Genomic DNA, 18752 nt, shown 5'->3' on the forward strand with positions numbered 1-18752 from the left:
ATGAAAGTTATGTTATAAAAAATACTATCTATATTTGTTTTGGACTATTTTAGTTAATTTTTCTATTTTTTTTATTAATTTAATGTTTATATATATTTAAAATAATTATTAAATTAATTATGACATCATCACGGTTTGATCCCGGTTTGACCTCGGTTCGACCTCAAAAACCTTAAACCTCTTCCTTTTACGGTTCAATGAACAGTCCGGGTCTGAAAACCTTGTAAGTAACCACACTCTTTAATTTAAAGTTTATTCGATATAGGAGTAAACGAAGTAAGGTTCCTAAGAAGCTCCCAAGGCCTTTCCAACCAAATAGCTTGGTATAATTTGGTGACTGCACCATCCTTAGCCTCCAAGATGAGTCGGTAATATGTTCCTTTATCGGATCGGGTGTCGGCCTTCACCACTTTCACGTACTGCAATTGAGACTTTGACCTCCTGTTGTACTTATACACCGAGAACTGTCCGAGCACATTGATGTAAGGTTGATCTTTGATGTTCTTTATTGGATGCCACTCATTGTCATCAAGAACACCACGTTTGCCTCCAATGGTCGTTGCGTAAAGTGAAAGGATGAGAAGGGGAAGAAGGTAAAAGCAATTCTGGGTCTTCATTGTAAGTTTAGTGTGAGAAAATGGTTTCAATGGTGATTGGTATTTATAGGGGATAACAACTATAAATGGAAATTCGAAATTCTCATGAGGTCATAAGTTTTGGCCTTTAATTTGTGGAAATTACAATGGGATCATTAAAATGTACCAATAGGGCACATGCATTGTAACATGGAAGAAAAGTTGTGGTTATAGAATAACTCTTAATCTGCTACGTCAGAGTTGTGGATACAAAAGTTATGGTCATAAAAAAACCTCTAAAGACAACTTGTGTTGGGGATGGTCATTCAAAAACTAAAAGATTTTTAAGTTTAATTCCTAACCATGAAATCAACATTTATTATTTCTTATAAAGGGAAAAATAATAATGAAAAATTAAAATATTAGAAAAATAAGGAAGGTTTTTATTAAAAATTTTTACATATATATTTTTAGGATTTGCTATTATTGGTATAAGATTTATTAGAGGATAAAAAGTGTATTAATAACATATAAAATTTTCTATTTTTATGAAATGCATTAAATACAGTTTGAATTAATGAGTTATGTATGGTAGAAGAGTAATTAGAAAACAAAAATGATGCATTAGTCATTTAAATAAATTACTATGGGATCATTAAAATGTATCAAATAGCCCACGGCCCATAGCCCGACCTAGAAACCCGATGGCCCACCAGGCTAATGGGCGGCCCGGCCCGTTGTTATTGAGGCTTATGGGTAGCCCATTAGCCTAATGGGTCAGGCCGTGGGTTAGTTTTTATGCCTATAGGTACTCGGTGGGCTAGCCCAGTAGCCCAATCCGTTGCCCAGCACGTTGGCCTAGCCCAATAACTCATAATTCATAACAAAAATATATATAAAGTGTATGAAAGATTGATCTTGAGATATTATAGAGGAATTTCTTAAGAGAACTCCCTCAACCACTAAGATACTCAAATTAATTGTGCTAAACTTAGTTTACTAAATATATATTTTTCTAGTAGTCTAGCAAATTTGAATTAACCATTTGACATTTTTTTTTATTAAAGATAAAAATAAAAAACTATTTAAAGCCTTAATAAAAAAAAAAAAAGGTTTCCATCAACAAAACAAAAAATTAAATAGATTTGACTGTAAAAAAATTTGTAATTAAGTATTAAATTCTTTAATTCTTTCCTTTAAAAAAATAGATTGATTATTCCCTTATAAAAAATTGATTCTTTCTTTATAAAAATAATAAAATAATATGTTAACACAAGCTCATGAGTAACCCATTAGGCTCAACCCAATAGCCCAGCTCACTAAAGACAAAATGGGTATTGCCCATGGGTAGGGTCATGGGCTGAGGTTTTTTCTTTCGGCCCAGCTCGACTCGGCCCGTTAACTAGTTAATAGCCCATTATACCCAGCCCATTGTACCCATGGGCTAAGTAAAAATGGGTCGGGCTGGGTATAATCAACATTTATTATTTCTTATAAAGGGAAAAATAATAATGAAAAAATTAAAATATTAGAAAAATAAGGAAGGTTTTTATTAAAAAATTTTATGTATATATTTTTAGGATATGCTATTATTGGTATAAGATTTATTAGAGGATAAAAAGTGTATTAATAACATATAAAATTTTCTATTTTTAAGAAATGCATTAAATACAGTTTGAATTAATGAGTTATGTATTGTAGAAGAGTAATTAGAAAACAAAAATGATGCATTAGTCATTTAAATAAATTACTATGGGATCATTAAAATGTACCATTATGGCACATGCATTGTTACGTGGAAGGAAGGTTGTTGTTAATGAATAACTCATAATCTGCTATGTCAGAGTTATGAGCACAAAAGTTGTGGTTATAAAAAAAAAAAAAAAAACTCTAAAGACAACTTGTGTTAGGGATGGTCATCTAAAAACTAAAGGATTTTTATGTTTAATTCCTATCCATGAAATGAAAATTTATTATTTCTTATAAAAAGGGAAAAATAATAATGAAAAATTAAAATATTAGAAAAATAAAGAAGTTTTTTATTAAAGAAATTAATTATAGGAGTATATTTTTAGGATTTCTTATTGTGTTATAAGAGTAATTAGAGAAAAAATAAAGTGCATTAATAATATATAAATTTTTCTATTTTTATTAAATGAATTGAGTACACTTTGAATTAATGAGTATTTATGTTATAAGAGTAATTAGAGAAAAGAAAATGATGCATTAGTCATCAGAGGGGTGTTAATTCGGGTTAGCCTATCGGGTTCGTGTTGTATCGAGGTAAGGGTATTCAACTAAATGACTTAACCCAAACCCAACCCATTTAATAATCGTGTTATGATTCTTTAACCCTAACTCGACCTGTTAATAAGGGGGGTTGACCTAATCTAACCCACTTGATATGCTTAATAAACGGGCCTTGTTGGGTTGACACGAATGTGACCCAGCCCATTTTAATTTGCTTAATATAAAATATAATATCTATCTATAAATAATTTTTTTTTTCATCTCAAAAGTAGTTTATATACTTCAAGTCTTCAACCCACATTCAAAATAATATAGTTCAACAAACATATAATATCTATCTAGAAATAAGTTCTTTACAAAAATATAAGAAAGTTTAGAGATTTAGGATTTGTAGGGTTTAGAGATTTAGGGTTTATAAAGTTTTAATTTCCAATTATATCCCTTGTAAGTTTTTGTAATTACTTATTTTTCTTTTTAAGTTTAAAATATAGGTTGGATATAAAAGCTATTTGACAAAGATAAAATAAAATGAATATTTATTTGTTATACGAGTTAAATAGGTTGTGTTAAATGAGTCATTTCGGGTTGATACAAATAAATTAGCGTGTCAAATGTGTCTATTGCAGGTCATGCAGGTTGACTCGCTTATAACCCGTTTCTTATCGTGTCGCTTTCAAGTTGACCTGTTTATGACCCAAACTCGCTAAGGCCCAACCCTAACCTATAAAAATCTGTGTTGGGTCTATGTCGTGTTTGCAGGTTGGGTCGAATATTGACACCCCTACCATCTAAATAAATGCATCACATGCTTTTAGTAAAATACTCCCAAGGCTTGGCTGTGTGGATTGATGTGGGTGGAGAATCTGGAGATAAACCCACTCATTCACATCGAAGAGAAAATAACAGCAGTACATCTTTTTTTTTTGGTTAAAAAAAAAACATGGTACTTGCTTGAAAGTGAGTACCATGCAAAATTTATTTATTTGTTTATTTATGGTGTCTTCATTTGCAAATTTAATAAGGATCATAATTGCATATTTATTCTTAAAAAAAGAAAAAAAAAGTACATTGACATATTTTTTTTTGATATAATGTCAATAAAAATGGAATAATTATATTTAATTATTTGATGTTGGAGAATTTTAATATTAATTAATTAAAATGAATTTATATGATAATATAAATGTAAATATGTGGGAGTTAATTAATATGAAAGATAAGGAATTAATGAAAATGTTTAATCCTACATTGAAAAGGAGGGGAAGGACTTATATCCAGTGGAAGTTATCACTAGACACGTGTCTGCAATACAACGTGTCCAGTGATAACTTCCACTGGACACAAGCCGCACCCGAAAAGGAGAGAGACTATTTTATTCTTTTTAAATGTGGTGATTAATGGACTGATATGTATTGGAGCAATTATTGGCTAGATACATTCAAAATAATTTCCTTATTCATTGGTGAGTAAATGACCTTTTTGTGATGGAAAATGAAGAGTCATTCTCCCAATTAATGGACTAGCTGTTTGAGCCTATTTACTCTTCAGAAACTACTTATCTCATTCATTTAATTGTGTAACTCCAAACCATCAGATTTATGTCTAGCACTTTGTTAGATTTATGGACCAAATTAATGAGATTAATTTAGGTAACAATTTCATGAGGCCCATTGAGCCTATAAATCAACTCATTCAAACTCATTCCATAGCATACCAAAAAATCCAGCAATTGCAAGCATTCTTATACACTAAAAAATAGAGAGGTTCTTGGCAAGGAAGAGTGTTTTTTTTGGTGGAGTTTTGGGTTTGAACACTTTGTGTAGAGGTTGTTTTAGCCATACGACATTTGTTGGGCTGTCGTATCTTGGGGGAGATAAGTTAGAGAAGATCTGCACCAGTTACAAAGTTTAGCCAACTAATGGCTTGGATTTCCTTAAAGAGAACGAATGCCACGTCTCAGTTCAAATAGTGTTGTGTATTTTCTAATCTCAAATAAATAATATTCAGAAGTATTATTCAGTTTCTCTTTGTATTATTTCCATTATTATTATGTTTACACCAACATTTGCCAACAAGTTTAATTAATGATGCTGTATCATTACCATAAATAAAAAATAATAATAATAAAAACTCTATAGAATAGGATTATTTGCTATATGTGTGTGTATATATATATCATACATTGTATTTTTCTTTTTGTAATTAACACACTAATTCAAGTTTGATGTATAATATCAACACTACCATCCAAAATTAGTATCAAAATTAACAAATTAGTAAGCTAATTGGGAGGGTGGTGCACTACCATGTCAAAATTAATTAATAGACCTATTCTCATTATAATTAACCCACTAAAATTGCAGGAACTTGGCCATGATCTTTTATAGGCAGTTCCTTCTTTCTTTCCCTTCGTTTAATAAAATCATAGCTCCTTATCCGATAAAAAAGAAAAAAAAGAAGAAGTTGACATGGGACTCAATGCAGACAAAACAAGAAGTAGCTAAGATGACCAAGACCACCACACATTTTTGGCGTGATGGTTACTCCATAAATACAAGTTCTTGTGGAATAAGAGGGCAAATGTTGGGGTTTAATTTTCCAGGAAGAAACTTCATATACATATATACTTAGATTATACTAGAGTAGGATTGAAGACTGGAGATGTGGAGGTGAATAGTGCAATGGACTTAGGGTGAGCTGGACATACTTACCTTTTGCTATATCATAGTTTTGCTTCATTGTAAATTCTCTATATTTGGATGAGTGTAAAACTATATAGGGGACTACCAGCCTTTATCTAAGCACACATAAGTACTAAAAAAAGTAACACTACTGCCTTTATCCTAAATTTCACTTGTCCATTTGCTTTTTAATTTTTTATTAATTGAAAAATATTCTAAGACCATTATCTTCTACATGGGAACAAAATCCCAATTTAACAATGAAATCCAAAAAATTTTCAAATAAAAAAAAATCGTTTTTTTATAAATAAATTCCCTTTTCTTATCCTCATAACAAATGCAAATACTTGATCCTTTACGCATAAAAAATTACAACAACAACAACAACAGCAGCAAAGCCTTAGCCATAATTTGAGGTCAACTATGGATTCTCAATAGATTAGACTGGGCTAATTACTTGTATATTTTTTCCTACATTCTATTTTAATTGAAGTCATACATACCCTCCCCCATTGACATATAAAATTAATATAACAAAAATTAAAATGAAATAAGCAAACAAATATGAAAAAGTAAGAGATAATATATATTGTTTCGAGTCTTTATAACCATTTATTATTTTTTGAGGTAATTTATTCTTCAAATCAAACCAAAAGAAGTTTGGTCACATTGAACACTTAACAAGTAACCACCCTTTTTTAATTTAAGGCTAATGCTCTATAAAGGAGTAAACGAGGTAAGGTTCCTAAAATACGCATAACGCCTTTCCAACACAATTGCTTGGTATTTTTTGGTGAGTCCACTGTCCTGAGCCTCCAAGGCGAGCCGGTAATAGTAATCGTCATAGTAATGGCCGTGGGTGTCGCCGTTCAACACTTTTACGAACGACAAATGAGATGATGTCCTGTTGTTGTAGTAGTACACTGAGACCTCTCCGAGCACCTTGATGTAAGGGTCTGTAATGTTCTTTATCGGCTGCCACTCTCCCTCCTCATCAAGAACGCCATGTCTGCCTCCCATAGCTGTTGCGTAAAGTGAAAGGATGAGAAGGGTAAGAAGGTAAAGGCATTTCTTGGACTTCATTGTAAGTTTAGTGAGAGAATGATTTCATTGGCGGTGAATTGGTATTTAATTATTTATAGGGGATAAGGGCTATAAATAGAAATCGGAAAATGTCTTGAGGTGATAAGCTTTGGTATTTAACTATGTATAGAGGATATAATGGCTACCTATGGCTATAAATGGAAATTCAAAATTGTCATGAGGTGAAGAGGTGTTCGGCCTTGGAGTTTGTGACAATTACCATGGGACTGGTAAACTGTACCAACATGGCGAATGCGTTGTTTTACGGAAGAAAAGTTATCGCAATAGAAGAATTTATAGACTGTCAAGTCAAAGTTATGGCATAGAAGTTGTGGTTATAAGAGAATCGAGGAGACAACTTGTGTTGAGGGTGATCGTATAAAAACTAAATAATTTTTTAGTTTAACTCCAAACTATGAAATCCATATTTATCTTATTTATTCTTATATAGAAAAAAATTGTTAATATCTCTAATTTTCTAAATGAAAAATTAAAAAAATTAAAAAAAGCTTTTATTAAAAAGATTTACTTACATATTTATTTTAATTTTATTATGGAATAAGAGTAATTAGAGGCAAAAACACAGCATATTAATAATATATAAAGTTTTTTATTTTATGAAATGCATTAAATATACTTTGAGTTAATGCGATTAATGGCATAAAAGTAATTAAAGGAAACAAAAATGATACATTAATCATATAAATAAATGTGTTACATGTTTTTAGTAATAACCTTGAGGGACCACTACACACCATTAGGCGATGATCACTCCACAAGTATAAGTGTTTGTGGGGTGTGGGGGGGGCAAGGGGCGGGGTTTAAATCTCCAGAAGGGAGTTTCACACACATATGTACTTAAATTAGGTTAGAGTAAAATTTCTATCTTGTAAAAAAAAAAAAAAAAAAACCTTGAGGAACCATTATTTAAAATGCTTGTACAATTAATTTTGCCATTAGGAACATGCGTGAATGCTTTGAAGTCTAAAAAATATATATTTTCTACACACACACACATATATATATATATATATGAGAAATATTACATCCACAATATTTTCACAACACATACACACACATATATGAAAAGTGCTACGTTCACAATATTTTCACAACACTTTCACAACAAATCCTAAATGGTAAGTTGTTACAGATTTTTAATTTGAATCACCACTGAAATTACTTTCTTGCCTATTAGTAATAGGAAATAACAACTTGCCACCTAGGTTATATTATAAAAGTGTTGTAAAAATGTTGTGGATATAGCATTTCTCGTATATATATATATATATATGTGTGTGTGTGTATTGATTTTTCCATTATTGAAAACACTCCGAGTTTTGGTTGTATCATCTACACATATATTGATGCGTTTGGTAAGGCTTTGAAATTTAAATGGATTGTTATTGTTAATTTTGCTTAATGAGATTGTGCTGGCTTACCAACTATGCAATGTAATTGTAATGAAAACACAATCGCTACCTTAATTTCTCTTCCCTTTTTTCTTTATTCTCTCCATTTTCTTAATAAATTAATCCATTAGAGACAATGGATTTGAAAGTTCTACATTATAGTTTTCTTGGAGAAAATGGGCAAATGCCCCTTTCAAAAAAAAAAAAAAAAAAAATATCCAGCATTTTGCCCCATTTTCCAAATTAATCAGGGAAATGCCCATCTTTTGAAACTCGATTTTCATAAAATCGAGTTATAAAAAAAAAAAAAATTTGGAGCCCTATAGTGGTGTTTTAAGAAGCCTATAGTGACGTTTTAAGTACCTATAGTGGCGTTTTGTAACTCGATCTCCATGAAGTCGAGTTACATGCAATTTTTTTTCTTTTTTTTTCCTATAACTCGAGTTCAAGGAGTTCGAGTGACAAAACGGCACTATATATCCTTAAAACGTTACTATAGGCTCCTTAAAAACGCTACTATAGGGCTTAACTCGATTTTGAGAAAATCGAGTTTCAAAAGAGGGTCATTTTCCTAATTAGTTTGGAAAATGGGACAAAATGCTGGATTATTTTTTTAAAAAGGGAAAAGGCCAATTTTTTCCTAGTTTTCTTACATAAGCCCCCCTAAAAAGCCTCTCAAATATGTAAAGAACGTACAAGAATAACTTAGTAAGTGCTCTTCAAAGTTCAAACTCATCAAGAATTTGTCTTTTTTTGTGTGTGTGTGTTTCACTCCTCCATTCCCACCCCCCACGGCCCCACCCTTTTTATTTCTCCTGTCATATAATGGAAACTCAATATATCTACAATGTCACAAATGGTTATCCAAGTGCATTGCTTTCTTGCATTTCTTCAGTCTTCTATTCCATCTACCCCTTTCTCTGGATTTTCTCATTCCTTTATTTTTATTAGGATGACCATGTATATATGTATAAAGCTACCAATCTACTTTTAGGTTTTCTCATTCCTTCAGTTATGTTGGTGCTTGAAGTCAATTATAAACTAGGTCCTCATGCAGCATAATTAGGCATTTTTTTTAGTAGTTTAATAGTTACAACAATGAGCTAGGAAGTGAGGATTCAAACTTTAATTTTTCTAATAAAGAAGAGCAATCTATTTCTCCAAGCTACAATGTTCTTGGCAATATAATAAAGAATTTGAACTTAATTAAAAAAGGTATATCATGATAAATTTCCAACTTTTAAAAATCTTAAGGAGTTAGAAATGTCGGATTTATTTATTTCAACAAGTACGAGGAGTAAGTTTATCTTCATAATTTATGCATAAGGCTTTAATGCTTATCTTATGCTATAACATAGCTATTTACCATCTTGCATTTGAAATTGTATGCTTCAAAAAACAATTGAATACATATATTTATATTCTTCTTGCCCGAATGGTTGCTAGGAAGAATACACGGGTTTGACGCTGAGAATTAGATGGGACGCTCGGAGCTGCCCATCCTAGTGAACGAATATCTTGGACCTAAGTATAAAATTTAGATCCCTTACATGAACTACCCTAAGATCCTGGGTAAAAACTTTGCCATTTGCAATGAAAAATACAGTGAGTCAGTGTTCAGATGAACAAAACGATCATAAGTGGAAAAATAAACAAGTTAGAAATCGATATGAACCCACTTCGCGCCCTGAGAGGGGGCAAGGGATTTCACCGGAAAACCAATTGCTACGCACTCGGATGAATTCCCTGGCAGAATTCCTATTAGAGTCAGGTAGGCATGAAATTAGCCGTACCCTCATATCTCTAACCTTTAAGTAATAGTTGGTTCTTTTATTCCCACATAGACTATACATATGGTTTATGTCGTGGTGGTCTAGTTGCAAACCGAACATTTGATTCAACCTACTGACACAACTAACTACTTGGTAAAAATTGGGGGGAAGTTGGTCGGGGCACAGCCCATAGTACCTAAGGGTATTGAGTAAAAGAAGGTCTACGGGAAAATTAACCCCACCCTCCAAAAGCGCCATTAAAGGGAAAAAAGCAGTATTTGCCCCTCTGTGGAGAGCAATTTCAGTCTCGTGACAGTACGCCACTTCCACATCATTAGGAATGTCGAATTTTTGCCTAAAAGTGGCTAAGGGTGCCTCAATGTTTAGAAGGAAAGCATAACCCATCTTAAACTCTAAAAATTGAAGAAAGAAACTCGAAGGAAGAAACTGAAGTAAAAGGAAGAGGTAGAGAACTTACTTTGGGCTCTAGGAAAGAAAGGAACTCCGGACTGATGGATAAGCGCATAGATGAATGCACGGCAAAGAGAAAACTCAGAGAATGAAGAGTGAAAAAGTGAAAGAATGATTTGGGATGGGCTATTTATAGGAACCAAAGGGGAGTGAGCAACGTCTAATCAGCAATAATGAGGCTTAATTAGCAATAATGAAACAAAAAAACCTTACGGATACCAATGCTGACTGACACGTGCACTGCCTCGGTTCACGAACTGTCAGGTAATGATGACAGCTAAACCAAGCGGCTAGATATAACGCGCCTTTTGAGGGCACATTAATGGGTTTTTGAAAACTGTCCAAATATCCAACCCTTGAGCTTCTTGGATAGCGAGTGCCTTTTGGGTTCCTTGATTCTTCTCGAGGGCCGGGCATGAATCAAGGGGGTCTAATGCACGACACTATGGTACCCAAACCCATTTAGGCCTTGGGTTCTGACTCAACAGTGTGGCCCGTGGCCCCAATCTCTCTCTACCCATGATCCTAGCCTGAACACACTAAGGTCACGGGCCCAAGCTTCATACTGCTCAAAAGCCTGAAAAGTAGACAATCTACATTAGCACGCACCTTGTTTTGCCACCTGGTCCTTGCTTGGCGAACCATTCCTGAGCAAGAAGAAAGGTGTTTAGGTACACCATCCCTTGTATGCCTGGCAGTGCCCTGGGGAATATTACTGCCGAGCATATCTACTGGAGTGGGAACCAATTCCAAGGCCACTCTCACTACACCCCACTCCCACCTAAACACCCACTTACGATTAACGATATTGGACCTCCTAATGCACTAACTTTGAAAGCAATTATAATCCCTCCACTAACGCTTGGCTATAAATATGAGAAGCTAAAGGAGGAAAGGGGGTTGTTGGAAAAAGGCTGAAAGAGAAACAAAGAACAGAGTGAGGTAAGGAACCCAGAGATAGAGAGATATAGTTTCGGTGAGTTTCTGTGCGGAGAACAACCCAACTTAGGAAATCCAAGCTCACTTTACAAATAGATTGTGAGCCCAAGTGAGGCCCAGCATAATAGTCTCATTTTTGGCACACACAAATACATTAAGATGCAATCATCTACCAACAAAGACGAGATTTTTTTTTTTTTAATACTAAGTTGGCTTGGATTTTTTTTTCTTGAAGTTAGAACATTCACAATGGTAGTGCTGAAAAATTTAACTTTTAGGATTTCAAAAAGCTAATTTATCTATTTTACTACCTCACTTTACAATATATCCAACATCAAATATTCTATTTTTTACACTTCATTTAAAATAATATAAACAACTCAATAAAATAACAAAGGAAGAGAGATAATTTGAGTTTTTTAATTGAAGGTAAAGTGACAATTGATATTAATAAAATATTGTATTTTATTTTTAACAACTTGCTACAGTCAATTGGTATTTATACAAGTTTACTGTAATTACAAAAAAATTAGCTTTAGCTTCTCCAATAACACATGGTTTTTTGGTAGTAAAATAGAATTTTTTGCTAAAATACAATCACCATTATGAATGTTTTTATTGTTTTTGTTAAGTTTTTGAATTAGATAGTTGTTAGTTGAAGGGGAGCCTAAAGTTTTGGAAGTAGGCAACTAAAAAATTTTTATATAATAATAATAATAATAATAATAATAATAATAATAATAATAATAAAAACTTGGACCAAGGGGGTTCGGGCCCCCTTCAGCCCCCACTTGGATTCGTCCCTGATTCCTAAGTTTTTCGATGATTGAAAAATGCATAAATCTCATTCCAAAACGCATAAACCCTAAATTAAAATGAGTGGACAGTAATATTAAAAAAAGATTACGAAAGCCTTTAAGCAAGTACTTGCGAAGAGGCCGGTATTTTTATATTCATTAATGCTTTAACCAAAACTAATAACACTAAAAATATTAACATAGTGTTTGAGTGGATAAAAAAATTGTTCAAGTGTCAATTGTTTAACTAAACAGTTAAACAGTTAAAGGACTATATTTAAAATGTGAAACGTTCAAAAATTCTAGAATCATATGTTAAAAATAACAACTATAAACCATAAAAATATAAAATTTAAGACTAACAAAATTTAGCCCAGATCATTTGACTAAGGGATCACAATCACTTTGAAATAGAAGAGAAGAGATGACGAAAACTAAAAAAAAAACTATAGAGATTTATAATAGGCAAATCTAAAATGTTGTTCTCTCAAGGACGATCACGTAGAATATAACAGTCACTGCCAAATATCCGGAAGTATTTGACAATAGGCTTCTTTCCTCTCCAGAGTTCATTAGGAGTTTTCTTGGAGTCAGGTCTGAAATACACCCAGTTGAGTGTATGGCAAGCAGTGTTAACTGCTTCTCCCCAGAAGGACTTGGGCATTTTTTTGTTGTTTAGCATGACACGAGCCATCTCTTAAACAACCTTATTCTTCCGTTCCACTATTCCATTCTGTTGTGGTGTCTTGGGTGAAGAGAACTCTTGATGTGTGCCTTGATCATTATAGAAGGTAGCCAACTTTGTATTTTCAAATTCTCTTCCATGATCACTTCTAATTCTGGTTATCATAGTACCTTTCTCAACTTACAATTTCTTGCACAAGTGTATCATCTTTTTAGGAGCCTCAACTTTATCTCTCAAAAGCACAACCCAAGTATATCTAGTAAAATCATCCATAACAACTAGAATATACCTCTTTCCACCTAAACTCTGAACTCTGGCAGGACTCATGAGATCAATGTGCAACAACTCTAGAGGTCTTGAAGTTTGAACTTCAGTTACAGACGGATGTTTGGACTTCACTTGTTTACCCATTTGACATGGTCCACATATGCACTTTTTTATCTTTTCAAACTTGGGCAAACCAATAACTGCATCACACTTGGAAATCTTTTCTAATTGCTTGTGACTTGCATGTCCCAACCATTGATGCCATAAGTCTACTTGGTTGATCTTTGCATTGAAACACTTGTTGCTTATACTTGGGGTTATACCATAACAGTTGTCAGCTGTCCTCACACCGATACACATATAGTCACCTCCTCCATCAAATATCTCACATTCATACTTGGTGAAGAGAACATTCAGTCCATTGTCACAAATCTGACTGATGCTTAGTAAGTTAGCCTTCAGCTCATCAACATACTAGACATCTTCAAAAACCGGCATCCTTGGAATGTCCATAGTTCCAATGCCTTTGATCACAGATTTGCTTCCATCTCCAAACGTGATTGTCCGAATCTTTCCTTCAAAGAGTGTCTTGAATAATGCTTTATTTCCTGTCATATGCCTGGAACAACCACTATCCAAATACCAATGAAAAGAATCACATGCCTTCAAGGTGGTTAAAGCAGTGTAGCACACATAATTATCATCACATGTGATTATACCAAGATACTTAAAGGAAGACTTAACAAAAGCAACAAAAGACACAAACTAAAAGTAGAAAAGATGGAACTTTAGCAATAAGAACTTTCAAGAATTCATGACAACAGGGGTCAAGGATCAACTCTTAGATCAAAGGATCTAAATACTAGAGCTAACCCACTCTGATACCACTTGTACGTTTTTAGACCCCTTAAAATACAAGTTGATTAACCTAGTTATTTAGCCAAGTGATTACTTAGGTAAATTATTCAAATCTAGGTTAACACAAGTAAATCATATCATGTAAACAATGCGAAAAATAAAGAACACAATAATATGATAACCCAGGAAAACCAAACCGGTAAAAAACTTGGGGAGGATTTAACTTAGCTATCCTCAAGGTAAAACAGATTCACTATGAAAGAATTGAAGTTTTACAATAGTGACTTAGACCAATAACATCCTATTATTACCTCGAGTAGAAAACTTACTATCATTACCACGTGACAGTTCTGAGTTCACGGACTATTTCTTTCTTGGATTTACATCAACCTCAAGTACTTCCACTTGTGTTTTTCTTTAAGCTCTTTATGCAGCAACTAAAATGATCACCAAGCTCTCGACATCAATCTTGATCTTTATAACCCTAAGTGTGTATGAAGGCAAACACTTTTAGATCTCATAAGAGATTCACACACACAACATAAACAACAACATGAGAACGTGGCTAGGTTTTTTCTTTTATACTTAAGGCAAAACATAAAACCCTACACGTCATATGGGCTTGGGTTGAGAGGAAAATTCTGCAGAAAAACATTCAGCACGAGCTTCGATCAATCGAGTCTAATTTTCGATCGATCGAGCCTTGCAGAAAATTAATAGTAATTTTTTGCAATCACTCGATTCCAACTTCACAATAAACATACTTTGAGCAGCCTAAATCTAGATTCTAAGTTTTGATCATGGTTTGCCAACATTACATATTAAAGTTCTAAAACATTTAGATCCTATATCCTTAGAACCTAACACATACAGATTAAGCATTACAAACTAGGTCCTCATGCAACATAATTAGGCAGTTTTTTTAATAATTCGATAGTTACAATAATGAGGGAGGTAGGATTTAAACTTTGATTTTCATAGTGAATGAGAGTATGCTATGTCACAGAGTTACAAGGCTCCAAGCAGCATAATTAATTAGGCACTTAAAGTTAATTACAAAAGGTATATCATGATAAATTTCCAGTATTTCAAAATCTTAAGGAATTAGAAATGTCGGATTTATTTATTTCAACAAGTATGAGGTATAAGGTTATCTTCATAGTTTATGCATCAGAAGCTGCTTTTTGGTGGATCACTTAGTAAGTTGTTTTTCTTCTCGCATGCAGGATGGGACAGTAAATTATTTTAAGGGTTTGATGCTTATCGTATACTATATCATAGCTGTTAGCCATCTTGCATTTGTAATTGTGTGCTTCAAAAAACCGTAAAAACATAAAAAAGAAAGAAATATAGATCTGGGGGAGTTTTTTTTGTTGAATTATCACCGGAGATGGATATTCCGGCCTGCCTGAGTGGGTGGTCACTAAAAAGCAGACCTTGATGGTATGTCAGCGGCAAAAACTGGAAGGAGATGGACACTTGACCGTCCGGCTTTAATGGATTGCTATTATTATTATTATTATTATTATTATTATTTTAAGTCTTAATAAATCCGAAACTTAAAACATAAGCAGTAGGTTTTTCTTTAAAATAGCTGATATTTTGCAGTGTCGCATTAGTTTGTAAGAGTTTTGTAGTAAAATTTGTCGTACACTCATACCTATGTCTTAATTTTCCTTCACTGTAAATTCTCTATATTTGGATGAATGTAAGACTGTACAGTGAAGGCCTTTATCTAATCACGCATATAAATACAAAAAAGGTTACTGCCTTTATCTAAAACTTCACAAGTTCATTTTCTTTTTATTTTTTTTTTATTGAAAAATATTCTAAAACTTTCATCTATTATATGAGAACAAAATCCCAACTTTGCCATGAAGACTCAAAAGTTTTTCAAATTTTTATTTATTTATAAATTTCCCCTTTCTTATTTTCGTAGAAAATGTAAATAATTGATTCTCCATGCATAAAAATTACAGTAACCAAGTCTTGGTCCCAAAATTTGGATCAATTATGAATTTTCGATTGATTAGATTGGGTTACCACATGAATTGTTTTCCTCAATTTTATTTCATTTGAAATCATATCTGCCGCAATTGACATAAAAAAGTAGTAAGACAAAAAAATAAAAATGAAATAAACAAAAACCAATATGAAAAGGTAAGAAATAACAATACTTACAAGTCTTATTTATAATATTTGTTCTCCAAATCCTTTTATTATTTTTCGAGGTATAATTAAATGATTCTCCAAGTCAAACCAAAGGAAGTTTGGTCACAACGAACACTCAACAACTACCCTTTTTAATTTAAGGTCAATGCTTTTTAAATGCAATTAAGTAGACAAGTTTCCTTAAATCTGCCCAAGGCTGTTCAAACACAACAGTTCGGTAGTTTCTGATGTGTGCACCATTCTTAGCCGCCACGACAAGCCGGAAATAGGTCCCGTTTGAGGATCGGGTCTGGCCCCTCAACACTCCTTCGAACAGCAAATTAAAATGTAACCTCTTGTTGGACTCGAACAGCGCGAAATCTGCAATCCCCTTCACGTACGGGTCTTTGATGTTCTTTATCGGCTTCCAGCCATGCTTACCACGAACACCAGGTTTGCCTCCAAAGTCTGTTGCGTAGATTGGAAGGATGAGAAGGGTAAGAAGGAATAGGTAATAGCAGTACTTCTGGGCTTTCATTGTAAGTTTGTAACAACTGTGCTGCTGGTTTTGGTTAGAAATAGTGTGAGAGAATGGTTTCAATGGTGGTCGGTATTTGTAGGATATAACAGCTACCTTTGGCTATAAATGGAAATTGGAAATTGTCATTTATGTATTTACAGGGTACTAGCCTCTTCTCACTCACATTACGTGTGGTCAAAGACCTCGCTATTTTCGGTTTATGCATTTTTCAGTAAGATTTATACATTTTAATGTGATGAGATTTATGTGCTTGTGAGTGTATTAATTTTTTTTGTACATCTCAACACACTTCTAGATTTTTTTGACGATTGAAAAATTTATAAATATCACTAAAAAATGCATAAATCCTAAATTAAGATGAGTGGAAAGTAAAAAAAAAAAAAAAAAAAAAGGCCTCTTAGAGCATCCGTAGCAGCCGTTGTAAAAATTATGCCATTTTGCCACATCATTTTATAATATCCTCTTTATCAGATGTTCCATATTTTTACCACTTCATTTAAATATTATTTTTTAATTCTTATTTTATTCTTTCTTCCCAACGGTAACATTTGTCCAACAATAGTCATATTTTCAAATCTCATCAATTCTAACGGTAACATTTTCAAACAATCCTCTTAATTCAACTGTGATATTTTTAAAAATTAATATTTTCTTAAGCATTTTTTTTAAAAAAAAATAGAAAAAACTTAGAACCTGTCACTGTCAAAAAAAAAAAAAAAAAAAAGGAGAAACGTTGAACCTATCACTGAGTGAGAGCAAATGGGCAAAAGGAGCTGTCTCTAATATCAAAGAATTCAAACTGATCAAAACAAGACCTATCTAGAAACCAAGAACTCAAAAAGATACTGAGTCTGAACAAACCACAAGAGAAAAAAAAAATGAACAAACACCTGAATTTGAGAAATTCAAGTGAAAAAAAAAAAATGACAGACTTTGAGAAATTGGGCAGCAGTTTCTTGACATAACATACACCTGAATTTTACATGTTGATGACTTGCTCTGAATAGGAAGGACCACAAATGAACAAACAGCAAACCACAAAGTTCATACAGGTAGATGTTTTACAACTAGATTGGTATTGACACAAATGATTCATATGCACCAAAAGATGGCAAACAAACAAGAAATGTTCAAATAAGCACTCATATCAATAACATGTAGATGCAATAGCTTCCAAAAAGGAGGCTACAAAATGCATTTGGGTTTCCTCATCGATTCTTGAAAATAGAGGCACATGGACAAATAAAGATTTGTGACCCTTCTGTTCCGCAAAACGGAGAGAATGATAATATACATAATTGCACACAAAACGGCCGGCATCATCTGAAATTGTCACATCAAAGTCCTTCTTCTTCAAGAACTTCAAGATTTCCTCAATGCAGCAAGAAGTCTTCAACAACCAAATGATGAAAAGTTAAAACACAAACACAGGAAAAAAAAATGGAGAGACAGAGCAGAGGCATGACAAACAAAAATTTGAATGTTTTCAATACTCAACACAATTTTATGGTAATTATAATTATTAGTGTCTAGTTTGCAACTAAAATGATATAGCCAATTTGACAGTGAAACTTCCTGTAGGAATTGGCAGTGCCCCCTGCTTAGTTCAATTAGCCTAGTACTTATCTAATAGGTCAATTAATCTTTTGCAAATCTACAAACTCAACCATCATAGCCACAACCTCCAATTCCCATGGGTTGCAAACTGACAGTCTTAAACTACATATGGTCCACCTGCTGAGAAATAAGATAAATATTGAAAATTCTATTCTCTCCAACATTTGGTTTGTTATTGACAATGAGAAAAGGAGAAAGTTTGAGAAAAATGTCACATTCTCCTCTCAGACCCACCAAAACTTTCTCAATAATTGGTAAGATTTAGAAAGCAACTGCAGGGGACGATGAAAAGAAGAGCCTCAAAAAAGGGCATCCCATTGACCCCTTTACGACAGATTTATGGAAGAAAAGATGCTAGAATTTCACTCACTCTCTTTCTCTCTCTCATGGAATCACTAAGAGAAACCAGTGTTTGTTATGCCTTGATGAAGGTGAGAGTCAGAATCATTTGTTCTTAGCTAGCAACTTCACATAGAGGAAATGGAAATGCCTTTCTGATGATTGCAAGATGCCTTAGAGTTATAGGGATTACAATGGTTGGATTTATTAAATGGTGCAGCATCAGAAAATTAATCCTTCTGTAAATAGTTAAGGAATCTGTGTTGCCTATCTAACAATAAACACTTGAGATATAATATCAATCTCAGGACTAA

General features: G+C 33.2%; 2 protein-coding genes across 2 annotated transcripts; both read right to left on the minus strand.

The window, feature by feature from the left end:
- Window positions 1–245: 245 nt before the first annotated feature.
- LOC115991326 (cysteine proteinase inhibitor 1-like) lies at window positions 246–617 on the minus strand. The gene has a single exon (XM_031115033.1). It carries the CDS (start codon window positions 615–617, stop codon window positions 246–248), a length of 372 nt encoding a protein of 123 aa, XP_030970893.1.
- Window positions 618–6223: 5606 nt separating this feature from the next.
- On the minus strand, window positions 6224–6526 carry LOC115991327 (cysteine proteinase inhibitor 5-like). Its single transcript, XM_031115034.1, has one exon. It carries the CDS (start codon window positions 6524–6526, stop codon window positions 6224–6226), a length of 303 nt encoding a protein of 100 aa, XP_030970894.1.
- Window positions 6527–18752: the final 12226 nt, after the last annotated feature.

This window comes from Quercus lobata, chromosome 5 (assembly GCF_001633185.2).
Source record: "Quercus lobata isolate SW786 chromosome 5, ValleyOak3.0 Primary Assembly, whole genome shotgun sequence".
NCBI classification, from domain to species: Eukaryota; Viridiplantae; Streptophyta; class Magnoliopsida; order Fagales; family Fagaceae; genus Quercus; species Quercus lobata.